At 38.7% G+C, this 21,890-nt stretch overlaps 1 protein-coding gene across 1 annotated transcript in view; it reads right to left on the reverse strand.

Moving 5' to 3' along the window:
• The window catches only part of AKAIN1 (A-kinase anchor inhibitor 1), a 56,449-nt gene extending 41,241 nt beyond the window's left edge, over nucleotides 1–15,208 (reverse strand). The window contains exon 1 of the mRNA XM_033178243.1: nucleotides 14,987–15,208. Within this exon, the coding sequence (XP_033034134.1) occupies nucleotides 14,987–15,002 (16 nt within the window). The 5' untranslated portion in view covers nucleotides 15,003–15,208. The remainder of the gene's footprint in view (nucleotides 1–14,986) is intronic.
• Nucleotides 15,209–21,890: the final 6,682 nt, after the last annotated feature.

A 21,890-nucleotide genomic window follows, 5' to 3' on the forward strand; every position in this document is an offset into this window, starting at 1 on the left:
AAATTATTCAGATCAGCAAGATGGCCATCTGCTTTCAAGCATGCAGCTGCTAGCCTTTAAACAGCAACTTTCCATGATTCATAACTTATTCATCTCAGGATGCACTCAGACATCTGCTTTATCATCAGCCTAGCTTCTGTAGCATTTTGCTTTAAAGTTTTAATGCCTGCACAGGTAACATTGTGATCCAGTAAATCAGTCTCTTTCCACAGAAAGAATCAACTGTTTAGCTCCCAGCTGATGGTCCAATGTTGAGATCGTCCACATGCAAATGTATGTAAAATGTACATTATTAGTCATTCCTCTTTAAAACAACAATAACATCAGTAATAGCTTCCATTGAGCCTACTGTGGGCTAGGTATTTCATCTTTATTTTCACTACCACTCTGTAAAACAGATATTATCATCTTCATTTTTCAAATAGGCATATCAGCAAGCTTGGATAATTTACCCAATGCCACTAAATGTGAAAGTGACAGAAATTAGTTGTTTGAACCTTGACCTATCTGTCCCCAAACCCAAGCTTCTGCAACAACCAACTTTGCTTCATATTTGAATTGCTATGGAATAACTGAAATATTCTGATCAGTTTTATGGAGAAGGAGAGACTATAATTAGCCAAATTTCACTGATTTTCACCTTAAGAAAGCTCATGCATGTGGCACTTAGTTAATATAAATGCTTTGAAAACTGCAAGGCATGGTGTGAATTTATTAGGTCTTCTTAATCTTCCAGACAAGTTTTGGCAGTCCTGGCTGTCTATTCTTTCACTCTCCATCCCTGACAGCAGCATCCAGGAGTACGTGAAGAACCTAGAAACTGTGCAAGGACAGAGTCCATTTCTCTGCAGGAGAGAAGAGCATCTTATATCCTCTAACATTGAAGAAAAGGTGCTGGACATACAGAAGACTCTTCCTAAAGAGACCAGTTTTATCTAGTGCACATATTTTTTTTGTCCCTAACTCTATTATGCAAATTGTTTGTTGCCTCCTATTTAATAACTGTGTTGTATACAGAATAAAAAAAGTGGCCCAACTTTCAAATCCTGGTTCTGCAACCTAAAATAGGTCAGGCATTTAGAGCTTCATTTTTATCATCTGAAAGGAAAAATATAAATAATGGCACCTTTTGCTCTATGTCTTTTTAAAAAATGATATATGAAAGACAACTAAGTGACATGAAAAAATGATAAGAGTCCACTGGGTAAATAGTCACATCAAAAAATAATATGCACGTCAGGATAAGATTTTTGTTACAAAAAGAGAAAGATATATTCATACAGACAAAGGATAGGAAATTATATTCAACATATCAATAATGATTAGTTGAATGATACTGTGAGTGATTTTTGTCTTTTAATTTGGTTAGTTATGCTTTCTAAAATTTCTGAAACTGTAACAACAAAAATTTTCAAATGATGAAATATAATTCAATTTTAAATGGTAATGGGAAATCAAAGAATATAGTAATTAGAGAAGAAAGACATGTAGGCAGTCAGTAGCCAACTTAAATCACCTTTAAAACTCTATGCAGTTGATTTAAAAAGCAAGATTAAAAAAAAAAAAAAACCCGGTGTCGAATATAATGCAAAAGGTAGTTTAAAAGTAAAAACAAAGGAAAATGCTACAATGTTGATTCCTGTTATTCACAGTAGTTATTTCCTATAAAGTTACTGCAAACACTTAATTAGATCATATGAAACCATTGTTCTTAGGAAAAATACAGGGTTAGTTTCCTGTGAGCCTCTATCACATTTTTTGCAATTGAGCAGTAAATACACAACCTTGTTTAATGTGTGTTTCTGTTTAAAGATACCTTACTTAACATATGCTGTTGATTCATTAACATTGATTTCACAACCAATAGTACTATAACTCACGACTGAATCAAGCTGACCCAACACACGTATTTTCTCCATAAGACACATCACAACCTTCTTGTGCTTGGAAACACTATAGAGCACTTCAGCACCACATTCAAGAGTCATTTTAAACAGTGAAACCGCTAACAAAAAGCACAAAAATATGAAACACATGGCACTAATAGAACATATAAGAACATTTGTTCATAGTATCAGAGCTGGAACGAAGAGAGAGTGTTCAACCTTAGCTGGGAATCTGTTAGGTGGCTCAATTTTTTTGCCACTCTGCCCATGTCCCACAATAACAGCAAAAGTGCTGCACTGATTTGGGGGTTACAAATAAATTTTAGGGGGTAGGCGAATTTGCAAATATGATATTCACAAATAATGAGGATCCACAATATCATTCAAACACTAAACAAAAGAAAGCTGCTCCTAGTCAACATAGTACTAGAAGTCCTAGCCAGAATAGTCAGGCAAGAGAAAGAAATAAAAGACATCAAATAGGAGGAAAGTAAGTCATACTCTCTCTGTTTGCGGACAATATGATTCTATCCCTATAAAATTCCATAGTCTCTGCCCAAACGCTTCTAGTTCTGATAAACAACTTCAGCAAAGTTCAGGATATAAAATCCATGTATGAAAACCAGCAGCATCTCTATACAGTAATAACCTCGAAGTTGAGAGCCAAATTGAGAATGCAATCTCATTCACAATAGACACAAAAAAAGAATAAGATACCTTGGAATACACCTAGCCAGGGAGGTAAAACATCTCTACAATAAAGAATCATAAACACTGCTCAAAGAAATCAAAGGTGATACAAACAAATGGAAAAACATTCCATGCTCAAGAATAGGAAGAACCAATATTGTTAAAATGGCCATATTGCCCAAAGCAATTTATAGATTCAATGCTACTCCTATCAAACTACCAACGACATTCTTCACAGAATTAGAAAAAACTATTTTAAAACTCATATGGAACCAAAAAATGGTCCTGAATAGCCAAGGTAATCCTCAGCAAACAGAACAAAGCAGGAGGCATCACATTACTCAACTTCAAACTATACAAGGCTGCCGTAATCAAAGCAGCATGATACTGATACCAAAACAGACACATAGACCAATGGAATAGAAGAGAGAGCCCGGAAATATCACTGCACACCCAGCACCACCACCTGATCTTCAACAAAGTTGACAAGAACAAGCAGTGAGAAAGTACTTCCTATTCAATAAATGATGCTGTGATAGTTGGCTAGTCATATGTGGAAGACTGAAACTAGACTCTTTCCTTGTGTTATATAAAAAATCAACTCAAAATGGATGAAAGACTTACATGTAAAACTTAAAACTATAAAAATCCTGGAAAATAACCTAGAAAATACCATTCAGGACATAGGCCCTGGCAAAGATTTCATGAAAAAGATGCCAAAAGCAATTGCAAAAAAAAAACAAAAACTGACAAGTAGGACCTAATTAAACTAAAGAGCTTCTACACAAGCAAAAGAATCTATCAACGTAGTAAACAGACAACTACAGAATGGGAGAAAAATACTTACGAACTATGGATCCAATAAAGGTCGAATATCCAGAATCTACAACGAACTGAAACAAATTCACAAGCAAAATATAAACAACCCCATTAAAAAGTGGGCAAAGGACATGAACAGACAATTTTCAGAAGAAGACATCATGTAGCCAATAAACATATTAAAAAATGCTCAACATCACTAATCACTAGAGAAATGAAAATTAAAACAGCAATGAGATACCATGTCACAACAATCAGAGTGACTATTCTTAAAAAGACAAAAATAGCAGTTGTTGGTGAAGTTTCAGAGAAAAGGGAATGCTCATACACTCCTGGTAGGAGTGTAAATTAGTTCAGTCATTGTGGAAAGTAGTTTGGTGATTTCTTAAAGAACTTAAAACAGAATTACCGTTCGACCCAGCAATCTTATTGATGGCTATATACCCAAAGAAATATAAATCATTCTACCATAAATCATGCAGGTGTATGTTTATTACAGCACTATTCACAGTAGCTAAGACATGGAATCAACCTAAATGTCCATCAACAGTAGACTAGATAAACAAAATATGGTATATATACACCATGGAATACTACACAGCCATAAAAAAGAATGTCATCATGTCCTGTGCAGCAATATGGATGCAGCTGGAGCTGTAGGAGCTGGAACTCCATAGATGCATGGATGGAGCTGGAGACCACTATCATAAGCAAACTAACACGGAAACAGAAAACCAAATACTGCATGTTCTCAGTTATAAGTGGGAGCTAAACATTGAGTCCACATGGACACAAAGAAGGGAACAACATGCATCAGGGCCTACTTGAGGGTAGAGAGTGGGAGGAGGAGAGTATAAAAAACTGCTTATCAAGTACTATGATTATTACCCGGATGACAAAATAATCTGTACACCAAAGCCTCATGAAATGCAGTTGACCTGTGTAACAAACCTGAACATGTACTCCTGAACGTAAAATAAAAGTTGAAAAAAAGCACTGGATTTATTATCAGTCTAAACAACCTTCAGAATAAGGTTACTAGGAATAAAGAGGGACACTCGGTAACAATAAAATGGCCAATTCACCAAGAAGACATAACAATCTCAAGTGGACATGCATCTAATGAGAGAGCTTCAAAATATATAAAGCTAAAAGTGGTAAACAAAAATGAGGAATGGAAAAATCCTCAATTTTTTCTATAGGCATTAGTGCTCCTCTCCTAGTAATTAATAGGCCAAGTAGGCTGAACATCAGTAAGGATATAAAAGAAGTAAACAACACCTTCAATTAACTGTATGAAAATGGCATTTATAGAGCATTCCACCTGAAAGAGTAAAATATACATTGTTTTAAAGGGCATGTAAAACATTCACCAAGACAGACCGCATTCTGGCTTATAAACATACCTTACCAAATTTAAAACAACTGAAACAATTGCAAGTCTATTATTCGATCATAATAGAATGAAACTAGAAATCAATAACAAAAATATGCCCAGAGAATTTCCAAATTATTGTAGGCTAAACAAATACACTTCTAAATAATCCACAGGACAATAAGGAGGTTTCAAAGGAAATTAGAAAATATTTTGAAATGAATGAAAATGAAAATACAACATCAAAATTTTTAGAATACTCTAAAGCAATGCTTAGCTGGAAATTTATAGCATTAAATGTTTATTTTAGAAAACAGAATGATCTAATATAAACAATATAAGTTTTATCTTAAGTCAAGAAAAACAAGAGCAAAACAAAGTCAAAGCAAGAATTAAAAAGGAAATAATAAAGAGCAGGAATCAACAAAATTGAAAACAGGAAAAACAAAGAAATCAATGAAACCAGAGGATGTATCTTTGAAATGATTTTAAAAACTAATAAAACTGTAGCCAAGCAGACAAGCAAAACCAAATAAAAGACACAAATTACTAATATCCAGAATGAAAGGGAAATGTCTTTGTCCATTTTCTGCTGCTATAACATAATATCTACAGACTTGGTAATTTAGAAAAAACATAAGATTATTTGGTTTATGGTTCCGGATGCTGGGAACTCCAAAAGCATGGTACTGGCATCTGGTGAGGATCATCCTATGGTGGGAAGGCGGAAGGCAGAAGCAAGCATATGAGACAGAGAGAGATGGAGCCAAGCTTATTCTTTTGTCAGGAGCCCACTCCTGCAATAACTAACCCACTCCTACAATAATGGCATTAACCTATTGATGAGGACAGAAACCTCACAACTTAATTACCTGTTAAAGGTCCTGCCTCTTAATGTAGTTGTTACAATGGCAATTAAATTTAAACATGAGTTTTGGAGGGACATCCAAACTACCGGATCCCACCCCTAGCCCCTCAAAACTCATGTTCTTCTCACAATGCAAAGTACATTCATTTTATCCCAATAGTCCCGAAAGTTTTAACTTATTCCAGCATCAATTCAAAAGTTCAAAGTCCAGAGTCTCAACTAAATCAAAGATAGCTGAGATGCATGGTGTGATTTACCCTGAGGCAAATTCCCTTTAGCTGTGAAACTGAAATCAAAATAAGTTACCTACTCCTAAAATACAATGGTGGGACATGCATAGGATAGGCACTCCCATTCCAAAAGGGAGAAATAGGCCAGAAAAAAAGGGGTAACTGACCCCCATGTAAGTCCAAAACCCAACAGAACACAACATTGAATGTTAAAGCTGAAGAATGATATTCTTTGACTCAATGTCCTGAATCCTAGGTACCCTGGGACAAGAGTTGGACCTCAAGGCTTTGGACAACCTTTCCTTCGTGGCTTTGGTGGGCTCAGTTCATGCTTCAGCTCTCTTGGGCCGAAGTATTTTGCTTGCATCTTTCCCAGGCTGGCATTTTATGCTGGTAACTCTGCAGTTCTGTGGCCTCAGGGGTGGCCTCACTTCTATGGATCCACTTGGCATTGCCCTACTGAAGAATTCTGTGGTAGCTCCACCCATAGGCAAGTTTCTTCCTGGGCACCAAGGCTGATTATTGTTAGGGACGAACCACCCCAACAAAGCTTCTTGGTACTGCTGACACTTCCCCCAAACCTCTCCGTGCTGCCCACCCCTCCCCATTATGCTCTGCACCTCTTCTCTGTGCCACCTACTCTCCCCACTGAGCCCTTTTACATTTCTAAGCTCTTATCTAGGTGCCACAGCGAAGCCAGCAGACTCTACCTATCAGGCCTTGCTGCAATAAGCAAACCCTAATTACAAGCCATCAGCACTGCACAGGGGGATGTCATGGGAAGCATAAACAAACTTCACCCACAGCCTCCTGTAAATTCTACCATAAACGTGGCAAGTTGATGCATGACAAAATTAACCAGCAAACAACCCTGGGATGTGGCCATACCCAAGAACTCCCCCAAACTCCCCTCCCCAATATCAACCCCTCATTTTGTAAGCTCAGAACTGCTCCTCTGACTATTAAGAGGGCAGCCAGCAGGTTAATAAAGGCTTGCCTGAACTTGGGTCTTCTCTCTCTCTTGTCCTTTCTCTCTCGGCTGACCTTACAATTATGACTTTGTTTGAAATCTAGGTGGAAAAAGGCATGCCTTCACAGCTTTTGTATTCCAGCACTCGCAGAATAAGCATCGTGTAGATGCCACCAAGGCTTACAACTTGTACCTTTTAGAGCAGCAGGTAGAGCTACACCTGAGCCCATTTGGGCCATGGCTGGAGCAGCCAAGGAGAGCTATGCTGAAATGCAGGGAGCAGAGACCCAAGACAACTCTGGGTAGCAAGCCTTTGGAGGGCACCTCATCGCCATCCCCCAAAACCATTCTGCTGTCTTAAAGCTCTGAGCCAGGGATAAGAGGGGCAACCTGGAAGATCTTTGAAATGCCTTCATAATCTTTCTCCCATTGTCTTTATGAACAGCACCTGGCTTCCTTCTATCCATTGTAATCTCCTTAGCAAATGATGACTTGGCCACAGCATTCTGCCCTCAGCATTCTCTAACAAACACACTTTTTCACTCTTTATATAGCCAGGGTCTTAATTTTTCAAATTTTTCTGCTCTGCTTCCCTTTTAATTATAAATTCTGTCTTTAAGTCATTCCTTTCCTCTTACATCTAACTGCATGCCATTAAAAGTAACCATGCCAGATATCCTAATTCATCACTCTTAAACTCTGCATTCTGTAAAGCCCTCAGGCATGGACACAATTCAGTCAATGTCCTTGCTACTTTGTAACAAGGATAGCCTTTACTCCAATTTTCAACCCCTTGTTCTTCATTTTCATCTGAAGCCTTATCCTTCATCATCCATATTTCTACCAACATTCTGGTCACAACCACTTAAATAATTTCTCAGAAATTTCAGACTTTTCCTACAACTCTCTCTTTTTTTTTCTGAGCCCCCACAAGAATCACCTTTAATGCTCTGTTCACAGCAATACAGACTTTTCTAGTCTGCTCCTCCAAATTCTCCAAGCTCCTACTCATTACTCAGTTCCAAGGTTGCTTCCAAATTTTCAGGTATTTATTATAGCAACAGTCCGACTTCTCAGTATCAATTTTCTGTCTTAGTTCATCTTGTGTTGCCATAACAAAATCCAACAGACTTAGTGATTTATACAGAAAAGAAGTTTATTAGGCTCACAATTCTGGATGCCAGGAAGTCCCATGAGTATGGTGCTTACATTTGGCAAGGGTTACCCCATGGTGGAAGGCAAAAGTAAGCATGTGAGACAGAGGGAGTAATGGGGCTGCAATCATCCCTTTGTCAGCAGCTCACTTCTGCAATAACGAATTACTCCACTCGAGCGGAGAATCCTCATGACCTAATCACTTCTTAAAGGTCCACTTCTTAATATTGTTATAATGGCAACTAAATTTCAACATGAGTTTTGGAGGAGACATTCAAATCATAGCAGGGGCTATTACTATAGAACCCACGTACATTAAGTAGAAAATAAGAAAACATTACAAACAACTGTATTCATGAAAATTCAACAAATTAAATGAAACAGGCCAATTTACTAAAAAGCTACTGAAGTTCACTCAAGATAAACAAAATAGTCCTATATCTATTAAAGAAATTGAATTTGTGGTTAATGACCTCCCTATGAACAAAACTCTATAACCAGATGGTTTTACTGGTGAAGGAAACATTTAAAGAAGAAATTATACAATCTGTCTTATATGAGCAGAAAAAATTGAAAAATTCACATCATTTTCGAATAGTAGCCCAGTCTGTGCTACTATAACAAAAATGCCATAGACTGGATAGCTTAAACTTTAGATATTTATTTTACATAGTTCTAGAAACTAGGAAGTCCAAGATCAAGGTGCCAGCCAATTCAGTTCCTGGTGTGTGGCTTGCTTCCTAATTTGCATATGAATGCCTTCTTCCTGTATTCCCACACAGTGGAGAAAGAGATAATATCTCTCATGTCTCTTCCTATAGAGTTACTAGTCCCATTTGTGAGAGTTCCACCCCCATGACCTCATTTACCCCTAATTATCTTCCAAAGGCCCTATTGAAATTACCATCACATTGGAGGTAAGGATTTCAATATGTAAATTGGTGATGAGGGAACATTTGAAAATATTCAACATCTACTGATGACAAAATCTCTCGGCAAACTAGGAATAGAAGGAAACTTCTCTAACCTAATAAAAAGTGTCTACAACAAACAAAACTATAGCTAATATAATGCTTAATGGTGAAAGACAAATATAGTCAATTTGCTTTCCCCTAAGACTGTAAACAAGGCAAGAATGTCTTCTTATTACTCCTATTTAATAGTGTAGTAGAAGCACTAGTCTGTACAAAAAGGCATAAAATTAGAAAAGAAGAAATAAAACTTTTTTCAAAGTACCTGCCTACATTTAAAAATCCTAAGGAATCTACAACTTATCTCTTACAACTAATAAGACAGCAAAGCAAGAACACAGAAAAGGTCAACATGAGCAACTGAACCATACCTTTATACTAGCAATGAATGTACGGAAATCAAATTGTTTTTAAATTACATGTACAATAGCACCCCCCAAAAGATACACTTAGGTATAATATAGCAAAATATGCAAGATCTATATGCTGAAAGCTACAAAATTCTGATGAAATAAAGAAGAGCTAAATAAATTAAGAGACATATCTGTTTATGAATTGGGGCTCAACGTAATCAAGAATTTCATTCTCCATACACTGATCCATAGATTTCAGGAAATTCCATCTAAATTTAGGCAGGATTTTATGTAGATATAGGCAACTTGACTCTAAAATTTAGATGAAAAGGTAAAGGAACTACAGTAGCCAAAACAATGTTGAAAAAAAAGAAAAGTTGGAGGATTGACACTATTTGGTTTTAAGACTTACTGCAGGTTGAGTATTGCTTATCCAAATGCTCAGAGCAAGAAGTGTTTTAGATTTTGGATTTTTTTCAGATTTTGGAATCTTTCCACATACATAATGAGCTATCTTGTGAATGGGACTCATGTCTAAATACAAAATTCATTCACATTTCATACATATCTATCTTATGCCTATAGCCTATACACATATATTTCTTATACACATATATTTCATATACATCTTATACACATACAAAGTAACTTTAAATGATATTTTAAATAATTTTGTACATGAAACAAAATCTATGTTAAGTATGTGTGGAGTTTTCTATCTGTGGCATTATGTCAGTGCTCAAAAAGTTTCAGATTTGGAGTATTTGGGATTTCAGATTTTTGGATTAGGCATGCTCCAAATGTGTAAAACTATAGTGACAAAGACAGTGTGGTCTTAATGAAAGGATATACATATGGATGAGTTCAACAGACTAAAGGGTTTTAAAATGGATGCTCATAAATATAGTCAATTAGATTTTGTTTTTGTTTGTTTTTAGAAACAGGATCTTGTTCTATCTTCCAGTCTGGAGTGCAGTGGCTCAATCGTAGCTCAAAAAGGTTCCTCCACTTCATTCTCCCTAGTAGCTGGAACTACAGGCATGTACAACCACATACAGCCAATTTTTCTTCTCTTTCTTTCTTTCTTTTTTTTGGTAGAGACAAGGTCTCACTATGTTCTAAATTTTCTAGGCTGGTCTCAACCTCTGGCCTCAAACAATTCTCCTGCCTTGCCTCCCAAAGTACTGGGGTTACAGAAGGCGCTGTCTATGAGAAAGTGGGCCTTCTCCACACACCGAATCTGCCAGCATCTTGGACTTGGACTTCCAGCCTCTGAAACTGTGAGAAATAAATTTCTGCCATTTATAAGCCATTCTGTCTACGGTATTTTGTTGAAGCAGTCCCAGTGGTCTAAAACTTGGTATGATTTCATTTATACAAGAGTCTGAGAAGGCAAATCCATGGGGAGAGAAAAGAGATCAGTGGTCACCAGAGGTAGGCCAGGTGAGGGGGAAGGGGGAATGATTTGACTACAAAGGGGTAGCACAAGAAAAAACTAGGTGCAATGAAACTGTTATGTGGTCATTACATGAATCTATACATATATTGAAACTCATATAACTCTATGCCAAAAAAGCCAATTTTACTGTATGTAAATTTTTAAAATAATACATAAATAGAAGTTGAAAGACTATGCTAACAGAAAAGAATTTATTGTGTTGGCAGATTGTAAGCCTCACAGTTAAGACAGTCAGATATATAATTTATTTATTTATCAATGTGTCAGGAATTTGTTAAGAGGTTTATATAAATTAATAAAAGTTATAAATACCTTGCAATAAATATTTTCTTACATGTCTTTGGAAGTTCTTTCTAGAAATATTGGTGCCAAATATTTTTCAGATGGAGCTTAGATGGCAAGAGACTGGCTGTCTTTTTGCTTACAATTATACCATTTTTACTCCTCCATGAAATCCTTGTTATCAAACCTTGCCTACTTTTTATGCAATAAAATAAATATTTTTATGTTGGCAATTCACATGACTTGAAGGCAATCAAAGCAATTCAAGTATATATTAGGCTTATTCACAAGAAAGGTAGACTAATCCCTGAATTATATACTAATCATGAAAGAAAGTGGGGAATGGCCCGGGGATAAGGTAACTTCTGCCCTCACTTTCTGCCTCACCCTCTGTTTCTTATTAGCTGTTCCTCAAGGAAGAAGGAATTTAGGATAAGAAACCTGATTTTTCAGAGTCTGGAATTCTTTGGGTGAAACCATGGCACTGAAAAGGCATTTGAATTTGTGAACATACCCTCTTTCTCTTCCTGGAATTAGGCCAAGAAATATCCTAACATTCCCTTGTGTACTTCGTCGCATTTAATACCAATGGTCAGTGGTCTTTGTTTCTTGTTCCTCTTTGACTTTGTCTACAAATTAGTAATAATTCCTTGATATTTCCCCACAAAACGAAGAACACTGTATTAGAAGTACAGAACTTCTCCCATAAATGTTTTTCCTCCCGAATGTAAAATATTGCTATAGCCACAGCCTAAATAACCTGGATCAGTTTAGTATTATGGGACAAATATATTTCTCCATATTGGTTTTGTCATCCCCTTTCCTTTGGCCTTGGTAGTATGCTTCTTAGCTTTCTCATATTGCTCTTGAAATTTTCTACCTTCAGTTTATGGGGATGGGAGAGGAGCAATAAAGCAATTTAGGAAAAGGAAGCAAGAGGCCTCATTTTGGTCTTTAGCCTAAGTCATGTAGCCTAGCTCAACTTCTATTTAGGTATATATGGTACTTACAGAGAAATGTATATGTATACTTTATACCTCATTTAACTGTTAATAATTTTGTATATTTCCTTTAGAGGGAAGCATAAATAAGTGATGGGCTTCAAGTAATTAAATCCTTAAAAAATTAGTAGTCATGTCCCTTACCTTTAAGGGGTTTGAAAACTGGCATGCACAAAATTAAAACCCTCCTAAATTATAGTCTATTAATAATAAGAGAAAGAGGATAAAATAGAATTGAACTGTCTGCCCCATGCAAACTGAAAAACAACCCAAATACCCTGTTCAACTTAAGCTGTACTCTTTACAATCTATAGACTAACTGAAACAAGAAAATATAACAATATTTTATGGCATATAAAACTGAATCCTAAATAGGGTTAATAAAGTCTCATTCTAGTTCTCCCTCATTCCATTGTACTTCTGGACTAGAACTTGTTCTACAAATATCTGTCACTTTTCACCTTTGCCTTCAAGGTAAAGAGCCAGGAGAATCATTCAAAGGCAGACAAGTCAGCTGAGGCAAGTTCAGAACTATACCTCAGGGTTCTTGCCCTCCTGTGCTAAAATCCAAAAAAGCTACAATGTGCTTTGAAGGGCACAGTACCCACTGACCCAATTTTATGAATAGCTCCTTGTTAATTTATTGTTACATTCATCTTGGCTTACATAACACGCTTTTAATAATTTTGGAGTGATCTTAGCATATGACCCTGTTTCTTCCCTTTCTGAGTGTTAGGTTAGCTTGGAAAAAAGGGGTGGGAGTGTATTTTCTTTAGTACAAAATATCTGGATTCCCAGATTATTATAGAGATTTAGAAAAGCAATAGGCAAGAAATGAGGTTGCAGTGCTGAAAATCTGGCGGAGTTCAAAAGCAATTCATTGTTCTGCTTTTCTTTCAGAATAATACACATCACTAAATGAATTAGAAAACAAATGATCCATAAATGAGAAGGTAAGTTGATATTTTTAGCACCCTGTTCTTATTGTCCCAAATGCTTATGATTTTTCAAGAGAACCCCAAAATTGAAGAAGTGATACAAAACAAACAAACAAACAATGTTTCCCCAGAGGTTTTTGTGTCTATCCTATCCAGCTCAATTTATGCCATCTCTGACAGTTACGAATAACTTCTACTTTCCACACAGAACAAAACATTAATACAAAACTTGAAAGCAAACTGGCAAAATAAAGTTCTGTCCAAATGGTGGGCTCTTTAAACCAAGCCAGTCCACTCCAGAAATTCCCCACTGTTCATTACACTAGCCATCACTCACGATCTTGCTTTTAGAAAAATGCCTAGTTAACATCATCCAACAACCCTAACTCTTGGACAACACCATGTCCTTCCCCTCCTTGGAAAGGATATGCTGAGTCTCTGGCTACAGCTGACCTTGGACCAAAAATCATCTACCCGTGGAGCCAGTGAGATATTTTGTCGGGAAGAAAGATTGTGGGAGAAAAAGACAGATTGTGAGGTCAGAAAACTCCGTTTGAGACTAGCAAGATTATCTGGAACCAGCCTCCCTGGGGATGGTAGAGTAGGTAGAGTAGTATTCCTTACCTCTCAGGGTAATTAGGAGATCAAATGAGATAGCACCATGAAACTGCTTTGTAAAGTGTTAAGTGCTGTATAAATACAGCAAAGAGCTGTTTTCCAGCTTCCTTGTTCCAGTGTTGATTGAATGTCCTTCACTATATGGAACAATTTCCTCCCTTGAGTTATTTAGGATGGGCATGGGAAGAGCTCCTGGGCATTCCTTTAAGGCGTTCCTCTAAGAACCACTGCCTGTGGTAAAGCCAGAACCTCATCCCTCCCTTCCCAGCTAGCACTCTGAGGGGGAAGGGGAGGGGACTGACTTCCTCTTCTCAAGTTTTGCTAATTGAATTTTCTGAAGAAAAGACTCAATTCTTCCCTTAAAAAAATGCATTATGCCTTTTCTCCCCAGCCATCGGAAGCCCATGACCACAGCAAATGCATACCAGTCTTTCAAGTTAAAGACCCCCGGTACAAAGCTAGAGAGTTTTAGGCCCCTCCAGGCTTCCCCACTCCCTGTTTTCCACGGCCGTCTTTAAAGAAATCAGACCCTAAAATGTGTGAGAGAGAAATACTTTGGATCTACCCCTAGAGATAGCGTCGGACGTTCACAATGACCACGCTTTTCCCCGCTTCCTCGCTTAGCCTGGCCTCACTTGCTCCAGTGGGGCGGACTCAAATGCACACGCACGCCCACGCCGGCAAGCCGGTCAACCGCAGACAAATCTGACTCTTCGCCAACTATTAGCCACGGAGAGCAGCAAAGGGACCAAGGTCCTTCACCGCCTGCTCCAAAAAGACCCTGCAACCTCCAGCAGCGCCGCAGTAGCTGCCTCTGTGCTGCAGCCTCCGGTCGGAGTTTCAGGTCTAATTTCTAAAGGAGTATCGCTCCTCTGCCCTTCGTCCTACTCCCCTTGGCTTCACCCACTTCGCCTCCTTCTCCTCCGGAGGCCAGGAGGACCTGGGTCACTTTGCCAATTCTGCGAAGGGGGAAGTAGCAGTGAAGGAGATTCCCACGCAAGTAGCCGGAAGCCCATTACTCTCCGTCCCACCTCTCCACTCTCTCGCCCGTGTAGGTGCCGGTGCTGCTGGCGAAAGTCCCAGTTCTTAAGGCGCCTGAGCTCGGGTGGGTGTGGAGGAGCTAGGTGGGAAGAGGAGCGGCGGGACGAGGGCGAGGAAGGGCTGGAGATTTGTTAGAGGACAGATGGGGCGGGACTGGCGAGAGGGACGAAGGCGACCCGCCGAGGCACTCCCCTGGCCCCTGAGCACAGACAGTTAACTCCAAAACGCGCAGATGGGCCGTAAGGTAAAGAGGCCTTTTCTCCCTCTCCTCTCCGTCCTCTACCCCGCTTCCCTACTAGATACCTGGTGAAAAAGCAAGGTGCGGTGTACCTGGAGCGAACACCATGATTTCCTCCAGCCGCTACGCCCCTAGGTTAAGAGAGAAAGACAGGCAGACGGAGGACGGGAAGAAGGCCGGACTTGGCGGGGTCCGGTGCAGGAGAGCGCCCTGGGCGGACGGCGGGCGGGACGGTCAGCACCCCGGACAGCTCCCGTCGTTAGCTCCTGGGGCCGAAGCTCCAATCGCCGCGGCGCGTTCTCCCTCCACAATGCACCCCTGCGCCCGCGGCCACCGCGGCGGCGGGAGGAGGAGAGTGAATCCCCGCTCAGTCCATCCCTCATTCCTGTGCCAGCTCGGCGGCGCACACTGTGCTTGGAGAGCAAAGCACTTCCACCGCTTTCACGCGACGAGGAAGGACGGAAGAGGAAGAGAGAGAAAGGTAAACTTCCCGGCAGGGGGACAGCTAATTGCTTTTAATTACCTGCTGTGGCTCGCCCCCGTGGATATTGGACTGACATTTAAGACAGGTTTGTCAAAAAAAGAAAAAGAAAAAGAAAAAAAAGCAACACCTCTAAGAGCTTTCTTTACTCTCGAGGATGACGCTCCGTTCTCCGAGTTGGGCTTGAACAGAGGGGCGGGTCTGTCAAGTTAACAGGTCCTAGAGGTCCGTGAGTCCCCTCTCGCGAGTCCCAGCCCTCTGCTAACGTCAGGAAGAGAGCAGGAGGGAAGGACAGAGTGACTATGGAGCGCTGGAGGAGGGCGCCACTGTCAGGTTCCGCTCCCAGGTGGCAAATCAGGCTCTGAAAATTCCTAAGCTTGAAGGTCCTCAAGGTCATCGCTTTAGAAAAAGCAAGGCCTGCCAGGGCACTGGAAAGAGAACTCATACACCCTCTACAAGGATGAGCCAACAGAGCCCCCTGCAAGTGTGAGAGCAGCCCTGAGATCAATCAAGAAACATCAGTTCTTCTCCTATCTTCACCCAGCTGAAAACTGTGTCTGCATCCCCCTCCTCATACACCCAGTTCTACCTTAAAGGTACTGGGACTGCCTTATGCTCACTTCATGCTCCTAATCAGTGCTCATTTTAGGTACCTATTCCCCAATAATGTTTGTGCAGTGTGAACAGCCCACACTAGATGTCACCCAGCTTGAAACAGGTCCATGTGGGTTACAAACCCAAAGCTAAAGCCACCCAGAATCCTCCAGCCTCTCCCCCATTTTTCCAGTTAAATAAGGTTTTCCAAGAACAAAGGTAATCAAGATCATCCCCAGTGTTTTATGGGGTTTCTTCACTTGCAACTATCCCTGGAAAATGTAACTATTCTGAAAATTAAGTATTTCTTAATAATCGGTTGATGGCTATAAGTTCTAGAGTCTTTTGACAAATGTAAAGCATCCAAATAACCTTATTGGCACTGGTTTTGTTCAAAGCCATCTGATAGATTAAAAATGCCAATAGTTTTACAGCTTTTGAACTACAGTTTGCAAGGAGGCATATGGGCAGCCTCATCATAATACAATCAGTATTGCTCTTAGCACCTGGCTCAACACAGGCTTGGACATATGGGTCCTACCCCAGCAGCAACAAGATGCAAGTCAGCTGATGGGCAGGATGAAGTGTGTGCACGACAGGATGGAGTTCTCCATTTTGCCAAGTTTCTCCAGTGATACTTCACTCTGTCTTCTTCATCCCATGGTAAGTGTAAAACAGTATTTAAATAATTTTTGGATGAAAGTTGTTTTTCTTTTAACACACTCAGAAGTGCTCTCTTTTAGCCCTTTTGTTTAAATGGGCTTTCATCTCCCAATACATAAACAGTTACCCATGATTAAGTTCAAGGAAAAGCAATATAGTATAGGAACAACAACAAAAGACTTGAGAATCAGTCAGACTGAGACCCAGGTACCACATCTTCACCATTTACTAGATGCATGACGTTAAATCAGTTACTTCGCCAGTCCTAACTCATCTGCAATATAAGGATTAAGGTATCTTGAAGGTTTGTTGTAAGGATTAGCTGTAAGATGGATTAATGGATTAATTAAGAGAGAGCACAGTCTCAATTAAACTCATTCCAGGAAATCACTGGCACCCTGGGAGTAGAGTACACCCCATGGGAAAGCAAACAAAATGTGTTAGATCAGTGTTTCTCAAACATTAATGTGCATAAGAATCCTATGGAGATCTTTTTAAAATAAAAGATTATGATTCAGCAGTGATATGGTTTGGCTGTGTCCTCACGAAATCTCAACTTGAATTGTATCTCCCAGAATTCCCACGTGTTGTGGGAGGAATCCAGGATGAAGTAATTGAATCATGGGGGCTGGTCCTTCCTGTGCTAATCTCATGATAGTAAATAAGTCTCATGCGATACGATGGTTTATCAGTATCAGAGGTTTCCGCGTTTGCTTCTCTCTCATTTTCCCTTGCTGCTGCCATGCAAGAAGAACCTTTCGCCTCCAGCCATGATTCTGAGGCCTCCTCAGCCATATGGAACTGTAAGTCCAATTAAACTTTATTTTGTTCCCAGTTTCAGGTATGTCTTTGTCAGCAGAGTGAAAACAAACTAATACAAACAGTTAGGTCCTGAGTTTCTAAATTTCCAACAAGTTCCGTGGTAATGTCCATGCTGCTGGTCTATGGAGTAAACCTGGATAGCAAGGTATCAGACGCATCAGCCTTTTAAAAAGAAGGAAATTACTTGTATTTTTCCAACCTCAGAGCTTATCTTTTTGAGTTTTAAACAAAGAAGGAACTCAGATGGATTCCCACAGACTACCAAGATAAACAGTAGCCAAGATGGCAGTAGAAAGAAAGAATGCCTGAAAATGGTCCTGGGGCTCCTCGGGCTATGTGATTAGCCTTCAGCAGCAATAGGAGGTAGTAAGATTCCAGCTCAAGAGGTCAAGAACAGAGAAAAAAAAAAAAACAACTCTTCTCAGTCCCATCCTCAGCTCTTTTCTGCCCTTCTTCCCATCATCCCTTCATTTTTTTCTACCCAACACCACTAGCCAGAGGACGATATATTCCCAATCCAGTTTTTGTGTGCATATATTTTAGTCAGAACCTTTGTTTTATTTCCAATAAAACCAAGGTACTTCGATGATTTTTCTATTTTACACTGACATTTATTTCACCAGTAAATTTTACAGTCAACAATACTATCTCCGATGTTTACTACTATTTGGCTCATTATTCTGTTAGCTTTATTGAAACACCCCAATAATACTAGTAGACTTTTTTTTTTGAGACAAGCTCTTATTCTGTTGCCCAGGCTGGAGTGCAGTGGTGCCATCTTGGCTCACTGCAACCTCCACCTCCTAGGCTCAAGAGATCCTCCCACCTCAGCCTCCCAAGTAGCTGAGATTACAAGTGCACACCACCATGCCCAGCTAATTTTTGCATTTTTTAGAGACGGGCTTTTGCCATGTTGCCCAGGATGGTCTTGAACTTCTGAGCTCAAGCCATCCACCTGCCTTAGCCTCCCAAAGTGCTGGGATTACAAGTGTGAGCCACTGCCCCAGGCCTTAGATTTTTTTCTTATGTCTTTACATCTTAATATAAATGATCAATTTAACAATAGAATGCCTGATAGAAAAATGAAAGCCTCCTTTTATTCTGCTAGTATAAGAACCAGATTCTCTTTGATGGATGATTTATCCAGTTTTACCCCGCAATGAGGTTCTCAATAATATTTTGTTCTCTGGTTAAACACCTCCACTCAGAATGACTCACTCTGTACTCAAACAGTCGATTGCATTTGAAGACAGCCATTTGTCAGAGAGTCAGCTATCATCACCATGTACCCCATTCTGACTTTTAGCACTGTCATATCTGGTCAATTATGGGAATAGTGATAGGAAGCAAGATAGTAAACAAAAAGTTGGGGCATCCACTAGATGCTTAACAGGGTACTGCATGAATGAGAAGGCACAGGAGGAAAAAGTTTCCTGTAGAACCAATGATTTTACTTGGAAATTTGGGAAAATTTTTAATTAAAAAGTGAGCATGGATACATTTATAAAATAGAAAAAAAATTCATATAATATATAAACATTAAATTGGAGACCCTAAAGAAATCACCATCGGCAGATTAGAGCTATAACTCTCAGATTTCCCCAAGTCTGTATCCATTCACTCTAACATTCGTTTATTATACTCTCGCTTTAGAGCTTAAGCAAATAAAAAATGTTGAAAACACATCCCGAAACATTCCAATTGCCCTAGTTATTTTTAGCATACCTTGATTCCAACCATTCCCTGATTCTTTCCACTTAATGCTTATTTTAAATAGATCATTCAGTCTACTAAATTTAAAAATAATGTTAGCATCCCTCAGGAAGTTGAAATCGGTTTAAAAGAGGCATTTTCATTACAAAGCATTAAACTATAATTGTTTCCAAAACGTCTTGGCTTATAGGTTTCAATGATTACAGAAATAAAATGATCGAAAATAACTATTTTCTTTTTCTAAAAGCTCCTGAAAGTTTTTGAATTGGGCCTAAGGAGGACACAGAAGTGAAGTAAAACAGAAATATAAAAAAAGAATGGGGCCGGGCGCGGTGGCTCAAGCCTGTAATCCCAGCACTTTGGGAGGCCGAGACGGGCGGATCACGAGGTCAGGAGATCGAGACCATCCTGGCTAACACGGTGAAACCCCGTCTCTACTAAAAAATACAAAAAACTAGCCGGGCGAGGTGGCGGCGCCTGTAGTCCCAGCTACTCGGGAGGCTGAGGCAGGAGAACGGCGTGAACCCGGGAGGCGGAGCTTGCAGTGAGCTGAGATCCGGCCACTGCACTCCAGCCTGGGCGACAGAGCGAGACTCCGTCTCAAAAAAAAAAAAAAAAAAAAAAAAAAGAATGAGAGAATGTGGTATACAGAGAGATGGAAATAGAAAAACTGAATCAAGAAGAAGACATTGAAAAACTAATCTTTGTGCTATTCAATCTATAAAGACTTAAAGAAAGTAAGGTAAAAATATATAGAGAGAGGGAAACGGCATGAACAGAAAATAAAAATAGAGATAGAAGGTAGAATATAGAGGTATGGGGAATAAAAATAATAACTTACTACATTAAAAAATAGAAAATATGAAAGCATATTGCAGGCTTGAAGAGTATAGGACAATGTCTCTGTAGGTTTGCATTTTATGAAGCAGTTTATGAGTCCTGCTGGATGCTTTAAAAGAGAATATAAAACAGCTATATTTTCTGAAAATAAAACATCAGCAAAACTTTCTTATTAAAAAAATTTCATTAGAATAGTTAATATTTTGCATTATGTTTATGCAAAATGAATATTTTCTTGGAAAAAAAAATGCCTTCGAAGACCTTTTCCACTACCAAAGAACTATGTATCCATGTTCATTTCTGTAGAAAAGATTTTCCCAAATCACCAAATGATATTATTTATTCTATTAGATGACAGGAGATGGAAGATTAGTTGAAAACAACATTCAAAATAAAACCTGTTTGGTTAGTTTATAAGGAGAAGCATAAAGCATTCAACTAACTTAGCTTTCAACTCACATTCAAAATTGTGAATACACATTATAAAACTTTATCCAATAAATTCTGAATGTATAAATCTATCTGTTTATTTATAGCTTCCACACTAAGTCAACTTAAGAAGAAACAATGGGAAAAATTGAAAGGGAAAAGTGGAAAGAAAAGAAGTGAAGAGAGAAATTAAAAGATGGAAAAGGAATAAGGAAAGGAGAATGAAAAGAGGCAGGAAACAGAAAAATAAGGAAGAGCATACATAAGGGAGAAATATACAAAAGACAGAAAAGATGCATACTGAGACACTCAGAAGAGATTTTTAAAAAATAGAAGAAAGGAAAAACAGATTTTTAAAAAAATATCACAAAGAAGAGAGCCTAAATACAGTCCAAATTGAGAAACTGAATGCTCTTCTTATATCTTGCTCACTTAGACTGTATGTTTGAGAGTATATTTAATCACTGCCTTTGGAAACACTAATTTTAAAGCAATTGTTGAAAACTCTTCATCTTTATTCAAGGGCTCCATTCAGGATTGATGAGAGTCATGGTACTCTACACAAGGATTTCAGTGTCGGAGAAGAATTGTTCTTTAGAATATGATAGCTAAGATCATTGCAATAGTGACTGGTTACTTTTAAGCTTCTATTAAAAATCAACTGATAACATTGAAAGTCTTTGCAACCTTGGGGTAGGCAAAGATTTCCTAGATAAGACACAAATAGCATGGGTCATAAAAGAAAATAATAGATAAACTGAACCTCCTCAAAATTAAAATTTTCTGCTATTTGAAAAATGCTGCTAAGAAAGTGAAAAGGCAAGCTACAGACTAGGAGAAAATGTTCACAATACATATATCTGACATACATATTTATAACTCTTGCAACTCAATAAGATGACAACCCAAATTAAAACGTGCCAAAATATTTGAACAAACACTTCACAAGAGGAATACAATACGAATGGCCTATAAGCACATGAAGACTTCTCAACATCATAAACCATCAGAGAAATATAAATTAAAGCCACAGTAAAGTATCAATTATCTACCCAGTAGAATGGCAAGAGTTAAAAAGACCAACAATGTTGCGTTGATGAGATATGGAGCAACTAGAAGTCTATTACATTGCTGGTAGGAATGTGAAATGTTTATATGCACTTTGGAAAACAGTTTTATAGTTTCTTGTAACATTATATATACACTTCCCATAAGACTCATTTGTTCCACTCCTAGGTGGTTACCCAAGAGAAATGAAAACCTATGTCCACACAAAGACTTACATATGAATGGGTAACAGGAGCTCTATTCATCAGAGCCAAAAAGTGAAAACAACTTGGAAGTCCATAAACCTATGTATGGATACTCACATTGTGGCATATACCTGCAACAACACAGATAAATATTGAAAGCATGCTGAGCAAAAGAAGCCAGACACAACAGAGTACAGCACA

Source organism: Trachypithecus francoisi, unplaced genomic scaffold (genome assembly GCF_009764315.1).
Source record: "Trachypithecus francoisi isolate TF-2019V2 unplaced genomic scaffold, Tfra_2.0 Lachesis_group19, whole genome shotgun sequence".
Classification (NCBI taxonomy): Eukaryota; Metazoa; Chordata; class Mammalia; order Primates; family Cercopithecidae; genus Trachypithecus; species Trachypithecus francoisi.